This window comes from Numida meleagris, chromosome 27, assembly GCF_002078875.1.
Source record: "Numida meleagris isolate 19003 breed g44 Domestic line chromosome 27, NumMel1.0, whole genome shotgun sequence".
Classification (NCBI taxonomy): Eukaryota; Metazoa; Chordata; class Aves; order Galliformes; family Numididae; genus Numida; species Numida meleagris.
Window position 1 is genome coordinate 3,655,946 of NC_034435.1, and position 14,377 is coordinate 3,670,322.

Consider the following 14,377-nt stretch of genomic DNA (forward strand, 5'->3'; position numbering starts at 1 on the left):
TCCTTCCTTCCTTCCTTCCTTCCTTCCTTCCTTCCTTCCTTCCTTCCATCTTTCTCTCTTCCGATATTTTTTTTTTTAATTTAAAGCAATTGCAACTTAAATAAAATCAGCATCCAGGAGGTGTGAAGAGACCGAAGGAGACACGGAGCTGCCCCAGTCCCAGCTCTAGCCATGGGTTTGGCCATGGCTGCAGCTCCCCAGGCACACCGTCCACCTGGGCTCAGTGCTCCTCATTATCCCTCTGAGCTCCCGGAACCATTTATGCCACTTCTGTGCAAAAAAAAATAAAAAAAATCAGTGATGGATGTGCCGGGAAGGGCTCAGCACCGGGGGGAGAGAGGCAAAAAAGGGGGGAGGTTGGAGAGAGCTTAAAAATTACAGTGGGAATTAGCAGGAGTCTAAGCTGTTGTTTGCACTGCCCATTAGCATCTGCCTATTTATCTGTCACCAGATCCTCGTGGCATCCATCCATCCATCTGGGTCCTTGTCAGTCTGTCTGCCTACCTAATTATCCATTAGCATGGCAAAGCCCCATGACAGCGGTCCTGGCGAGTCAGACACGAGACCACCTCATCTGCCCTCCGCCATCGCCCGGATCCATTTATGAGCATGACACTGCCAAAATTGGGCTCAGAACAGCCCCAACAGTGCTGCCTGGGGAGATGCAGAGCAGGGCTGGTCCGCGGGGTGTTACTGTGTGCGGTGTGCATGCGCGACACGCTGCGTGCTTTTGCTCATCAATGCTCCACCTTGGTTATACGAGAGAAAATCAGAGCCAGCGTGCTGGTGTGGTGGGTGCTGCCGTGGGCATGGCGTTGGTGCAATGGGCGCTGTGATGGGCGCTGTGTTGGTTCCATGGGCACTGTGTTGGTTCCATGGGCACTGTGTTGGTGCACTGATCCCTCTGTTGGTTCAGCAGTCACTATCTTGGTTCAGTGGTCACTGTGATGGGCAATGTGTTGGTGCCATGGTCACTGTGTTGATGCAGTGGTCACTGTATTGGTGCAATGGGCACCGTGCAGGCACAATGGGCATGGGCAGTACCTCGCCATGCGGCCAGCAGCCCCGGTGCCGTTGGCTCTTTGTGCCCGTGCCGCCGCGTGGGTTTCTTTGTTCAGGCAGCGGCGGTGGGCAGGTTCCCCCTCCCCGCCTGCCCACGGCCCCGCTCAGCCCGAGGAGCAAATCAGCGGCGTTTGCATATTCAGAGCAGGTGGGGGCCCATATGCCTAAGATGCACCAGACAAAATTAGCCACCATAATCATAATCAACTGTGCCGTTGTGCTGGGGGAAGGGAGAGGCTGGCAGACAAGCCTGATAATTATGAAGCTCAGCATGTGCGCAGCGGTTTTGCAACAATTATGCCTAGCTCAGCAAGCCGGCAATGATGCTTGTTACAACAACCCTCAATCTCCAGCCCGCCCTCCAGTCGTGCGCTCCCGGGAGGGCTGTGCTGCACCGGAGGTGCTGTCCGTGGTGGGGAAGGGGACACGAGGATTGGGAAAGGGACACAAGGATGGGGATGGGAACACGAGGATGGTGTGGGGTGGTGGCCGGACCTCATCCTGCTGCCTTGCCCACCTGGCCAAGCCATGGCATTTGGAGGAACCATCCTGCCCAGCAGCTCCCTGCCTGGAGAGCGTTGCAACCTCTCTGCATAAAGGAGCTCTGGAGCTCCACTTGCACCAAACGGGTTTATTTTTGCCTCCCAGGTCTTTTTCCCTTTCCCACCCTCCTCCTCTCGCCCCGCTCTCTGCAGCTCGGCAGTGGCAGGAGGTGACACTCCAGATCCATCCCCAGCCCGGTGCTGGCGGGGCAGTGTCAGGCAGCATTTCCCTGAACGAGCCCTGGGGAAGGGAACGGCACGAGATGCTCCATGGTGCAGTGAGGAGCAGCCCCCGCACTGTGTCCTTGGGAAGCAGTGGTGGCAGGATGCAGCCAGCAGAGGAGAGGGAAAATAAAGCAGTTTCCTCTTTTAAATCTGCTGGGAACTGCCCCAGCTTGGGCCAGCTGGACTCAGGATGGTGCTGGGGTGTATCTTGCTTGTGCTTCCCTGGGTGCGGTGGTGAAGGGGGCACTGAGGCTGGAGCCGTTCCCTGTGGGTGAGGCTGGCTTCCTTGTGGAGGGCACAGCACTCTCCTGAAATTGAGCTATTGCCAGCTGCAATCTGGGCTTTTCAACCTGAGTTTGGGGTCTGCAGCACAGCCCATCGCCTTGCACGGATGCTGCAATGTTGGGTTGGCTGGAAAGGAGCTCAGCACACTTGGAAACCACAGCTGTGCTTTCCCCAGCATCTCTCCTCCACTCACCTCCTGCATGGGAGGGAAAACCTTTCCCCAGGTGCAGCTCTGGGGCCGTGCAGCCCAACAGGAGAGATTTGTCCGTGCACTCATGGCATCCCAGGCATGTTTCTGCCCAGTACCTCCCAGTTTGGTGAACAGAAGGGTGCTCCAAACCAGCATGGAAATGCCCTCAGCACTGGAGGTGGCTCTGCTCTGCACTGGTGATCAGATGGGCTCTGCTTTGCTCCAAATGAGTGGATTTATCAGGAGATGGCAGCAGAGCTGGAAAAGGGACCATTTGGTTCATTTATCCCGTGGCTGGCACAGAATTGCTCCCAGGGCACTTCCCAAAATCCCACAGAACACATCCACCCCGTGGGCATTCCCCGTGTCCCTGAAGCCCCAGGAGCACGCAGGGGTTTGCACAGACGTGCTTAGGTCTGGCTGCCTCCCCTGTCCTTCGGGACAGGCTGCACTTTGCTGATGTGAAGGGATTTCAAGGCAGCAGCTGGGATGTTCCAATGTCTGCTGCCATTGGGGCAGTCGGGGCGCAGGGTTTGGGGACCAAATGGGGCAATGCAAAGAGGACAGGCACACGGTGGGCGTGCTTTGTGCATAGGGTCAGCTGTGTGTTGTACCCAGGATGGAGGATTTGGGGCACACGAGCAGCACCCAGACCGCTCTTTAGTAGATGGAGGAATTAGTGGAGAGAAGTGCAGCAAAATAACTCAGCAATATGTAATTTTTTTCTGCCTTTCCCACTCCCAGAGCTGCTGTGGGAGCAGAGCAGCTTTGCAAGACCTGGGAAAAGCAAGAACGTTCCCTCACCTGTTTGCTTTTAAACTATTTCTTTTAAGCAACAGCCGAAGAGCAGCAACTTGCTGGACTATAAATTCCCAAATTCCCCTGATCCCGAGCGCGGCTTTTATTCAGATGCAGGCGGCAGAGCGGGGGAGAAGGTGACCACCGGCTCCATAAATATTATATGGGGCGACGGCGCTGCGCGGGGCCGTGGGCGCAGACAAAGCGCGCATTGAGCTGCCGGCCCAGCTGCCGCGGGCGGCCAGGACGGGGGTCAAGGTCAGAGGTGGCCCTGCGCACATTATCCCCCCCCAGCCCCTTTCCCTGTGTCCATAAGGTAAAGTGAAGCGGGTGCTGCTGGTTGTCCCAGTGGGGTCGTGCGGGAGGGGAAACTGAGGCACAGTGCAATGATGCAGTGTCACCCCGCAGCACGGGTGCCATAACACCCGGGGACCCTTAGGGTGGCCCTGTTTTAATCTCCTCCCACTGTGGGTTTTTCCATGGGGAGACCATGGAGGGCTTTAGGGTGCTCCAAGTGCAGCCGAACCCGTCCAGGTTCACTCCTGCTGCCGCTCAAACTTGGATTTTAGAATATTTTACTCCCTCTCAGGCAATCCCTTAGCAACGCTCGTTTCCATGGCAAAGAGCGGAGAACCTTGGTGCTGATGCTGAGCTTTGCCTCAAACTCCCGTTCTGATCTCGCTCCAGGTCCCTGCATGGGGACGGAGCTGGGACCGCTGGTGGTACCCATCCTGCACCATGAACATGAAGCACTGGGCACCGGGAGCTCCTGTGGGAAGGGGATGGGGAGTCTGACCCCATCCCTGTGAGCCCTGCGCTGTGGAAGCGCCATGGGGTGTCTCCAAGTCTTAACGAGAACAGACGAGGCGTGGTTAGCAGTTGGGGCAGATGATCTTTGGAGATCATCCCTTCCAACCAAACTGTTGAGCAGAGCGAACAGTTCTGTAGTTCTTACTCTAAGAAATACCCCCAGAGGCACACGGGGTGAAGCATCACCAGAACGATGCTCCGAGCTCCCTGTTCCCCAGGAGGGCCCTGGGTTTAAACCAAGGGGGTTAGGGGACGGGATGAGAGCTCTCATCTTGGGAAAACACTTATGACTGAGGGGACTTCTCCCAGGTGCAAACCCAGTGCTTGAAGTTGGGGTTTGGTCGTATTTTCCATTTCAGTTGCACCCGAAGGCCGGCGGCCGCTCGCTGGTGGTAGCGCGAGGGCTGGGAACACGGCTGGGCTGGAAGGGCTGCGGTGCTCGTGCTCCTTCCCAAAGGCGACAGTTCACTCCAAAATCATCATCATCCCTGCAGAAAATCCAGATGTAGTGGATGGTTTTTAGCTTTCAAAAATCCCAGCACCGCTCACAGCATTCTGCGGGGAGCAGGCTCGGGTTGGATATTCCAGTTCTCAATGGGGAGAACTCCGCCATGGAGCAGTGGCCAGCCCCGGGATGGGTCCGTTTGGGGGAACACTCGGCTCCAAGCACCAGGGATTACGCAGGGTCCCCCATTTTCCACCCTGATATCAGCATTTCCCAATATCATTTCTCAATTTCCCAACATCAGAACCCAATATCAGCATTTCCGCGGGGAGAATCCCCCCGGCAGCTTGGCCACTGGTGCTCATGTTGATATTTAAGGCCGTGCTGAGCTCTCCACCTGTGGCCGACCCCTCCAGGTCACGGTGCTGATATCAGGAGGTGCCTTCCTGCCTGGTTGCAGGCACCTGACGCCAGCGTGCCCCATTCACAGCCACACAAACACCTCTATTCTTTATTTACGGCAAATAAAACGCACTTAAAAAGAAGCACAGAGAATGCAGCTGCCATCCCCTTCGCTCTGCTCAAGGACAGGCAGAATTCAGCACGACACCACTCACCGTGCACCCACTTCCTCTCCGCAATCAAAACCTTTGCGGTCTTGCAGAATTTTCCTTTGCATCCCACAGCAAAAGAGTCTCAGGAGGAGCCTCGTCCCTCGTGCAGCTGTTCAGTGGGCAGCCCCAGGGCCAGCAGCATTGCACCAGGGGCAAACTGCAAACTGCATCCACCCCCAACCCGGGCAAAGGGGCAGTGCTGCAGTCAGGCACCGATCACACCGTGGTGCAGGGGATGGCCACACTGCAGCCCTCTCCTCGTTGCTCCTGGAGGACATCTTCCTCCCCTGCTTTTATTTTGCTGCAACGGGAGCTAGTTCTTGCAATGCTCCCAAAGGAGTCTTAAAAGCTCCCAAATCTGACAGCTAAAACCGGCTTTCGCTCTGCTCATTTCCAAGTGCTCACCAGCCCTGCTTTATTTACACCGCTCGTTCGAGCCCACCGATGCCCCTGTCCCCCCACCCCCAGCCCCGGCTTTTCTCATGCACACGACAGCACTGGGCTCCACCGTGCTGCTGGGAAGAGGCAAAATTAATCCCTATGGAAATTTATTGAAATGAATTCCATGCTCGGACACTCAAGCTGTTCCCAGCCCGGCTTTTCCCAGGGCAGAGCAGCCGGGGAGGAGGGACCAGGACGGGGCCCCCGGTTCCCACCTGTGTGGGGCAGTGGGATTGGGCCCTTCTCATTCCCTCTGCATGTAGGATCTGCTGAGAGCCCCATCCCAGCCCCATTCCCTGCACCAAGCTCACTGGAGCAGCCTCACCCCAAAGGGCTCTCACAGGGGAGGTGGGAGGCACATGGGGACCCCTTGGTGGCACTGGGGCAGAGCCAGCACCGTGTTGAATCCCAACCCCATAAGGGAGCGGGAGCAATGCCCCCAGAACGGGAGCTCTGCAGCATCTGCATCCCGCAGACAAGGCTCCTTTGAGATCAGGCACAGACATGGCATTGTCAGTGTCAGAAAAAGGGCTGGAGGTGGGAGTGGGGGGAACAGCCTGAGTTTGCAGAGAGCATCATCTTGGATGGGAGGACGGACCCTCACCCCAGAACCTCACTGGAGGCAGGGATCAGGGATTGGGGCTGGGTAAGGCAACAGAAGAGGCACTTGTCGGGGATTTATGCCATGCAGCACTTGTCAGCGCAGGTTTAGCACCCCATAAAGCAGCGCTGAAGGCCGAACGTGAAGGGAGAACACAAAGATGGGCAATTAAGGAGCGAATTCAGGCTCAGGTCCCACCAAGGGAGGGATGCATCGGTGGGGAAGGAGTGTGGGATGGAACCTGGATGCTGATGCTCTGTGTCCCTCCGCAGGAACAGGGCTTTGCTGACTGCATCCCACAGACACGGTGCTGGACCCCCCTCGGGTGACCCATGGGGACAAGGACACAGCTGAGGACACGCCACTGTGCTCCCCGGGGACAGCCTGTTTGCAGCACACCACCGCAAGGCACAGCTCTGGGTGAGGACCTGGGGGGCAGCACCCACCTTTCTGCACACTGGGGTGTGATGTTTGCCCACACCACCAGGAGGGCTCCGAGCAGAGTCTCGGTGTAATGGTGGCACTGTCACCTCCTGGGGATGGGACTCTGGCAGTGCCCGTTGAGGGCTCACACCGGTTTCTTCCTTTAACAGGTGATGTGAGAGGACGCTGTGTGGTCTGGATGGCCAAGAAGGGCTGGAGGAGAGCCCAAGGATGGGCTGAAATGTGGGCAGGGACCGGGCAGGTCCCCTCCCTGTCCCTGTGGTAAGGGCTCACTCCATCCCATGGCTGGATCCAGGAAGGTCCCGGGGCACAGAAGCCGCTGCCACTTGAGCCAGAGGCACCGGGGGACAAGGTCTGCAGCAAAAGGAGGTGAAAAAGAAAACCAACAAGTCTATTAAAGGTGTTCAAAGCCAATGGCAGTGTCACAGCCTGGTCTCCCTTGTGTTGCTGATGTTGGAGCAGAATTTTCCTTTAGGCCACCCCAAACCTTCCCTAAGGGTGCCCAGCCCTGCAGGTGTCCCAGCAGCACTGCAGCCATCCCTGCACAGCCAGAGCAGCCACTGCGCTGCAGGGCAAAGCCATGGGATCAGCTCCTCATGCCTCTCCCGCGTGTGCTCTGCTCTCCCTTTCCTCTTTCCCAGTTCAACACTGGGAACTGGACCAGGTTCCGCATTGCCAAAGCCCAGTGGCAGCGGTGGCACTGGGGGGACTCACAGTGGGGACAGGAGGGGCACCGGTGCCCACTGCTCCCATCCCGCCCCAGCTCGTGCCACCGCTCCCAGGACTCGCTCCAGCTCCCAGCTCCCACGTGCGTGGCTTTAACTCACATTTCAAGCTGCTGCCTCACAGCTGAGCCTGGAAACCCACTCCCTGCAGCTCCCAAACCAGGAGCACCGGTGTCTGTGAGCCCGAGTTCTCGCTCACTGTTGGGATGCCCAAGCTGCGGACCCAGCTCTGGGTCTGGACGGGGCTCTGAGCCCCCTCTAGGACCCCCCCCATCAGCCCGGACACTTTGGGATGAGCACCAAAACGCAGCGCAGCTCCATGTGGGCGCAGCACGAGGCCGTCCTCTCCCAAACCCATCGCACCGGCACCGCACGCGCCCGCAGCAGCATCCCACCGCCCAAATATTGAGCGATACATTCAGTCACCCCGCGGAGGGCCGGGGCAGCGCGGCCGAGGGAGCGTGGCAGTTTGTTATGCTAACCGAGGGGGGCTCCGCTCGGGGGGACGTGTCGGAGAGGTCTGAAGAGCAAGGAGTTCACAGGCCCTCTCCCTTTGTCATGCTAAAAGTGCAACACAGAAAATATATACAGGCAGCTGCTCAATGGAGCGTGAAATACAAGTGATTTCTCCGGGAGCTCTGGGTAATGCAATGCAGCCCAGACAATGCCCGCCGCAGCCCCGCCGCCTTTGTGCGAGATGGAAAACTTCGGCGGGGGGAACAGGACGGCAGCTCTGAAACCTACAGCTGCCCCAGAGGGCAAAGTCCCTGAGAGGGTCCCCAACACCCACCCACTGGGTCCCCAACACCCATAGGGTCTCCAACACCCATAGGGTCTCCAACACCCATAGGGTCTCCAACACCCATGGGGTTCTCGGCCATGGGACCCATGGCACTCAGTTGCACCATCCCCGGGCTCAGCTCTGGGGTGGGCACAGTGTGGCCCCAGCAGCGGTGGGGACACGGCCGGGCCTGGCACCCCGTCCCCGAGCACGGGGTGCGGACCCCGTTAACGCGACGCCGACTTCCCAGCAGCGCCGAGCACCGCCCGTGGCAGCAGCTCCTATTGCTGATGCAAATTGGGGCATCCCGCAGGAGGAGGGAGCGGTGTAAAATCAGCCCTCAAAAGGGCTTTTGTGTCTCCGGGGCTGAGGTGCTCGGAACATCCATCTTTCCCCTTTCCCTCCTTTTTTTTTTTTTTGTGGTTGGAGCTGAAACCCGACACCGGGGCGGGGGGTTCCCGGGGCCCCGCATTCGTTCCAGGCACCCCCCGGTGCAGCCCCTGTGAGGGGTGGGGGTCCTGGGGGGGGGGTGGGGGTCGGGATACTGGCGGTGCTGGGGACGGGGGGCTCTGCTCGTGGTGGGGGCACCCAGCAGTCAGCAACGAAGGGGGGGAGGGGGCTCCGGGGCACCGCAACCCGTGAGCTCGGCCCTATCGGTGGAGGGCTGCGCGGCCCCGGGGGTGTCTGGGGAGAATGCTGCTCCCCCCTTCCCCTCCCGCCCGGGTACCCCAGCCCACGGGGGACGCTCGGGGCACGGGCGGAAGCGACATCTAGCGGGAACGCATCCCGTCGCCCGGAAGATCGATATCCATGGCAACCCCCGGGCATCGCCCCCACCCGGACCGGGGGCACCGGCAGCACCAGGGACCCCTCCCGTTGGGGTGGGCGGGTCAATGTGACGTGCTCCCGAGCACCGTGCCGGGCCCGGGTCACCCCGGAGTGCCAGGAGCAATGCGCGATGCTGTTCGCAATGCACGCAGCAATGCACGGCAGGGTTTGCAGCACGCAGAGCGATGCACGGCGCACAGACCCTTTCCCTGCCGCCAGACAGCGCTGCCCTGGCATCGCCCACTTTGTCCCCTCCGGTGTCACGGGGCAGCAACGGGATCAAACGCATCAAACGCTCCGTGCGGGAAACGCACGCAGAAGGAGCTGCAGCTCCCAGACCTGCGCACGCCTCTGCGCTCCGAGCACACCGCCGTGGGGCTGCGTGCAAGGGTGGGCATTGCAAAGCCTCCCTTTGTGCACACGTACAGCACACAGGGCGCACGCACGATACACACGAATGCACGCGCTCTGCAGAGGTGCACGCACGCAACGCAAACATCCGCACGCGCCGTCGCGGGACCACAGCTCCCAGGAGCCAGCGCCCGCGGAACTCACGGCCACCAGAGAGCCCGCCCCCCCGCGGTGATTGGCCAAAGAGCTGCCAATCACCAGGATGACGGCGTCGGATTGGCCAGTGGGGAGAGGAGGCGGTGAGCGGGCTTCCTGCGGCCGCCTTTGCACTGACCCCAGCATGGTGAGCGCGGGGCGGGGGGGGGGGTGCGCGGCCTGGCACGGGGCGGGCACGCGCAGGGGTGCATAGCGGTCCGGGGGAGGTGCATGCTCCAAGGTGCATGGTTGGGCTGTCCCGAGGGGGTTACGTTCAGGGGGTTGCATGCTCAGGGTGCTTCAATGTGGGTGCATGCCTAGGGGTGTTGCAAAGTGCGTGCTCCAGGGTGCATAGCCGAGCCTGTTCTGGGAGGGGGTGCATGGCCGGAGGTGTTGCATGGTGGATGCATGCTTAGGGTGCGTGGCCAAGGCGGTCCCGGTGAGTGCACAGCCAGGGGTTGCACATCCAGGTTGGCCAGAGGAGAGTCTGTGTTTGAGGGGTGCATGGCCAAAGGTGCACGGGCTGTCCTAGGGGACTGCATCCGGGGGGTTGCATGCTCAGTGTGCTCCAGAGTGAGTGAGTGCATGCCCAGGGGGATCCCAGGGTGGGTGCATGCCTAGGGCTGCACGCCCAGGCTGTCCCACAGGTGGGGTTGTGGCAGTGCACCCCCTGAAGCTACCCCCCCGTGCAGGCGGTGATGGGGGTGCAGGTGGTGGTGAGCCTGCTGGCAGCGAGCATCATGCAGAAGTTGGCCCCGCACTGCTCCTTCGCTCGCTGGCTGCTCTGCAATGGCAGGTATGCCCTCCCCCGGCCCCTCACCCACACCCCACAGAGTTGGGGGTACACCCAGCCCCACTGACACCCACTGCCATGCAGCCTGCACCGCTACAAGCACCCGTCAGAGGAGGAGCTCCGTGCCCTGGCAGGGAAGCAGCGCCCCAAGACCAAGCGGGACAGGTCAGCACTGGGGACACCCAGCGGGGGCGGTGGGTGGGGGTGGTGGGAGCGATCCCCAGCGTTGGGTTCCCCTTGAGCTGCCTGAGGGCACCAGGGGTCCCTGCAGAGGGATCTGGACAGGCCGCGTCGATCGGCTGAGGTCAGTGGGATGAAGTTCGACAAGATCAAGTGGCAGTTCTGCACACGGGTCACAGTAACCCCATGTGTCGCTACAGGCAAGGGAGGGACGTGGTCAGTGGATCGATGGGGGTGGGTCGGGTGGGACTTGGCAATCTTAAAAGTCCTTTCCAACCTTCGTGATCCTATGGTGAGGAGCTCCCAGGCAGGGATTTGCAATGCCGGGGGACCCGAGGGACGTGCCAGCTCCGCACCCGGTTCCCCAGCCCCATCTCCCCCTTGCAGGAGGATGAATGGTGTGACAGATGACAAGCCGCTCTCAGTGCCCCGTGACATCGACCTGCACCTGGACACCTCCCCCATCACCGCCGTGGACGCTCTCGGTACCTCCCAGCGCCCTTGTCCCCTTGCACCCACCCCTGGTGGGTGACCCACGGCCACCACGGCAGTGACGTCTCCTCACGACCCCCAGTGCTGCGCTATTTCCTGGAGTACCAATGGTTCGTGGACTTCGCCGTCTATGCCACCGCTGTGTACGTCTTCACCGAGGGCTACGGCTGCGTGGTGGAGCCGCAGAGGGAGATGAACCTGGGGGTGCTCTGGTGCCTGCTGACTGTCTTCTTCTCCGTGTATCCTTGCTCCTGCTGCTGCCGCATGCTCCTTTTCCTTATTGGTTTTTTTTTTTGCATTGAAACACCATTTGGGGTGGAAGATGTAAACTGATGGACTTACAAAGCGTTGCTGCTGAGCTGTGCCTAATGAGAGCCTTCCCTTTGGGCCTAACGACATGGATGGTGTGGGGGTTGTCCCTGCAGCCCCCCGTTTCCTTGACAGCCCCCCCTGCCCCCAGCAAGGTGTTCTTCATGGTGATGCGCCATTACTTCCGCTCAGAGGAGGGCGGCGAGCGCTCCGTCTGCCTCACCTTCGCCTTCTTCTTCCTCCTCCTGGCCATGGTGGCCCTGGTGGTCCGTGAGGACTACCTGGAGTTCGGCCTGGAGCCCGGTGGGTGCGGGGGGCCAGGGCCAGGTCGGTGGCCCTGGGCACCTGCTGATGGCTGTGGTGCTGCCCACAGGGCTGGACAGCGTCAGCAGCAACCTGGAGAGCGTCCTGAAGCCACGGGGATGGGATTGGACGTGAGTTGACTTCAGGATGGGAAATGGTGGTTTAATTTGGGAGTTTCTTTTGAAAACGGTGCTTTCTCCCTTTGTCACCCAAAGGGCCGAGGGTCCCTCAGGGCTCTGCAGGATCGGGTCAAGCTGTCTCCCCGCCTTCCCTTGTTTTTCTGCAGGCTGCCCCTCGCCAAGCTGGCCTTCAAGCTGGGGCTGGTGGCCCTCTGCTCCTTCCTGGGTGCCTGCCTGACCTTCCCGGGGCTGCGCTTGGCCCAGACGCACCTCGATGCCCTCCGGATGACGGCCGACAGACCCCTGACTCAGTTGGGTGACATCATGGAGTGGGGATGGGGTGTAGGGGCTGGGACCCCCCAGCAGAGAGTGAGGGGGATCCAGGGAGAGGGAGGAGACGGGGACATGGTGCCTGATGTCTGGACCACAGGGTTCTGCTCCACGTGAGTTTCCTGGCTCCGGTACTGGTGGTGGTGCTGTGGATCAGGCCCATCTCGCGGGACTTCCTGCTGCACGCGCCCATGGGCAAACAGACGGTGCAGATGTGAGTGGAGCAAGGCGGGCAGCGGCCTTCCTCCGAGGGGAAACTGAGGCACGGGTGCGCCCCGTCCCCATTCCTTCCCTGGGGGATTCCAGAGCGTGGGACCCCTCCCGGCAGCCCCGTCCTCTCACCCCACGCAGCCTGTCGGACTCGGCCTACAACACGGCGCGGCTCTGGGCCGTGGTGGGGCTGTGCGGGCTGCGCCTGGCGGCCACCCGCCCCCACCTGCAGGCCTACCTGGGCCTGGCCGAGCGCTGGGTGCAGCAGATGCGGAAGGAAGCGGGACGCATCGCCGCCGTGGAGATCCAGCGCAAGGTGCGGGCGCGGGGGCCGGGCTGCGGGCCGGCTGTCGGCCCCAATGCTGATGGCCGTCTGTGCACAGATCACGAGGATTTACTGCTACGTGCCCGTGGTCAGCCTGCAGTACTTGGGACCCATCATCCTCACCCTGCACTGCGCGCTGCTCCTCAAGACGTTGGGTGAGTCACCGCCGGACCCAGCTCCAGGGCTCCGGGCTGGGGACACGGGGACTGACCCCCAGCTGCTGTCTTCTCTGCCCCACAGGGCACCACTCGTGGGGGCTGTACCCGGAGCCCCCTCTCGTCCCCGTGGCAGTGGCCGTGGCACCATCGCGTCCCGGCGGTGAGGATGGGGAGGACGTGCGCGCGGCGGTGGAGCAGATCACGGGCGTGCTGGGCAGCATCCTCACCCCGCTCTTCTTCCGTGGACTCTTCGCCTTTCTCACGTGGTGGGTGGCTGTGTGCCAGGTCGTCACCAGCCTCTTTGGCCTCTACTTCCACCAGTACCTGGCCGTGTCCTGACTGGGAGAGCTGGGACGTGCGCTCGTGTCCCATGCCCGTGAGGTGCTTGTCTTCGTCACCTCACTCCTGCCTCGGTTGGTTTCCCTGCTTCCATGTGCCTGTGGGACATGGGGACACTCCTGCAGCCAGCTCTTGGCAGGATGGGTTTTATGCATCGGGGTGCGGCAGTGCGTTGCCTCTCCCCTTCTGCCGCCCATCACCGCTGTGCCTGTCCCCATCCCTCCAGCCCCACGTGGTGACGTTGGAGCCGGGTTCCCACAGTGGGGTTTGCTGCTGCCAGCTCCAAGCCATTGCCCAAAGCTCTGCTGCCAGCAGGGATCCCGGCAGGGATTGTTGCAGTGCCGCGGGTTTGGGGCAGCAGCCTTGCTTCCCGGAACAGACTCTGGGGTTTGCTCTGCATAGTTTGCCTCTCCTGACTGAGAGTGTGTGTGTTTTTGTAGGGTCTCTGCTCCGCCCAGCGGGGTCAGAGCTCTTGGGGTGGTCCCTCTGCTTGGTGTGAAATCCTTAGGCCCAGCAGCTTGTGCTGTTGGCTGTTTTAGAAATAAAGAAGTAACCCAGAGCTCGTCTGGTCATCCCAGAGCTCCTGCTTTGTTTGCGTTTTGCTGCCCTGCAGCCCCTCCTGGAATTGCTCTAGCAGCAAGGGGTTGAGGCTGGAACACAACCAGGCCAATATGGCACTGCTCATCCCAGCAGGGGTTAGGGGGTATGGGGTACGCAGCCCTCGTGCAGCTCTGATGGGCTCTTGGAGGCAGCAGCACGGTGAGTGCCGGTCCAGCTGCATGTAAAAGGATTAGCAGGTCTGGGCTGCTCAGAGAAAGGAGAGGGGCTCTGATCCTATTTGATAGCCTTGTAATGGTCTTAATTCCCTCTTGCTAAGGGCCGAGATGAGAGGGGAGCTCTCTGCCCGGTGTTAACAGGGCTAATCCAGACAGCCCTCCTCCAGCAGTGCCCAAACTGCAGAAAAATAGAGGGGAAATTTCCCTCTTGCAAAGGGATGGGGAAACCTGAGCCCAGAGCAGCACCACGGATCAGCACAAGGCAACGAGAAACAGCTCCAGCAGCACTGTCACCAAGGGGCGGGTGGAAAGGTGCAAGGAGGGAGATTCCCCCAGGGCCCGGATGCAAAGAGGCCTGTCCCATTAAGAGCCAGCCCAACCGCCTTGATGGCTCATTTATCTAATTTTCCTGAAGCATGTGCAGGAAGCAGCCGGGGGCTGAGCTCGGGGAAGCGCTGGCAGCGGGAGGAGGGTTGCTAGGGCCCGGGGTTGTGCTGCAGTCAGACACGCAGACAGTTCCTCCCCAGAGATCTGCCCAGACGTGACCCTCTCAGGCGGGGACAATGACTGATAGACTCGCCAAGAGCAGGAGACAGATCCACCAGCGCTGAAATTGGGCCACATCAAATAAAATGAGCGAGCACCCCCATCTTTCTCTTCCCCAGAATTATTTCACTCTTTGTATCCTTTGCTTTATTTGGGTGAT

General features: G+C 60.5%; 1 protein-coding gene and 1 long non-coding RNA gene across 5 annotated transcripts in view; both read left to right on the top strand.

Moving 5' to 3' along the window:
- Positions 1-6,862, top strand: part of LOC110388981 — an 11,194-nt gene extending 4,332 nt beyond the window's left edge. The window contains exons 1-3 of one of the 2 annotated variants that reach the window (XR_002433030.1): positions 5,957-6,058; positions 6,286-6,433; positions 6,607-6,862. This is a non-coding gene — a long non-coding RNA (uncharacterized LOC110388981). Of the gene's footprint in view, positions 1-5,956; positions 6,059-6,285; positions 6,434-6,606 lie in introns of those variants that run through there. The other variant, XR_002433029.1, reaches the window with a different exon arrangement.
- On the top strand, positions 9,390-13,474 carry TMEM161A (transmembrane protein 161A). 3 transcript variants are annotated; one of them, XM_021378646.1, is made up of 12 exons: positions 9,527-9,578; positions 10,030-10,133; positions 10,215-10,295; positions 10,698-10,795; positions 10,885-11,041; positions 11,263-11,414; positions 11,485-11,545; positions 11,701-11,844; positions 11,964-12,077; positions 12,215-12,389; positions 12,457-12,553; positions 12,639-13,474. In XM_021378646.1, exons 2-12 carry the CDS (start codon positions 10,036-10,038, stop codon positions 12,893-12,895), a joined length of 1,434 nt encoding a protein of 477 aa, XP_021234321.1. In that variant the 5' UTR covers positions 9,527-9,578; positions 10,030-10,035; the 3' UTR covers positions 12,896-13,474. The 3 variants fall into 3 exon arrangements, with proteins under 3 accessions (XP_021234320.1, XP_021234322.1, XP_021234321.1); XM_021378645.1 differs by lacking the exon at positions 9,527-9,578 and adding an exon at positions 9,390-9,485 and having other exon boundaries at positions 11,263-11,545; positions 11,964-12,131; positions 12,639-12,864; XM_021378647.1 differs by lacking the exon at positions 9,527-9,578 and adding an exon at positions 9,390-9,485 and having other exon boundaries at positions 11,263-11,545; positions 12,639-12,864.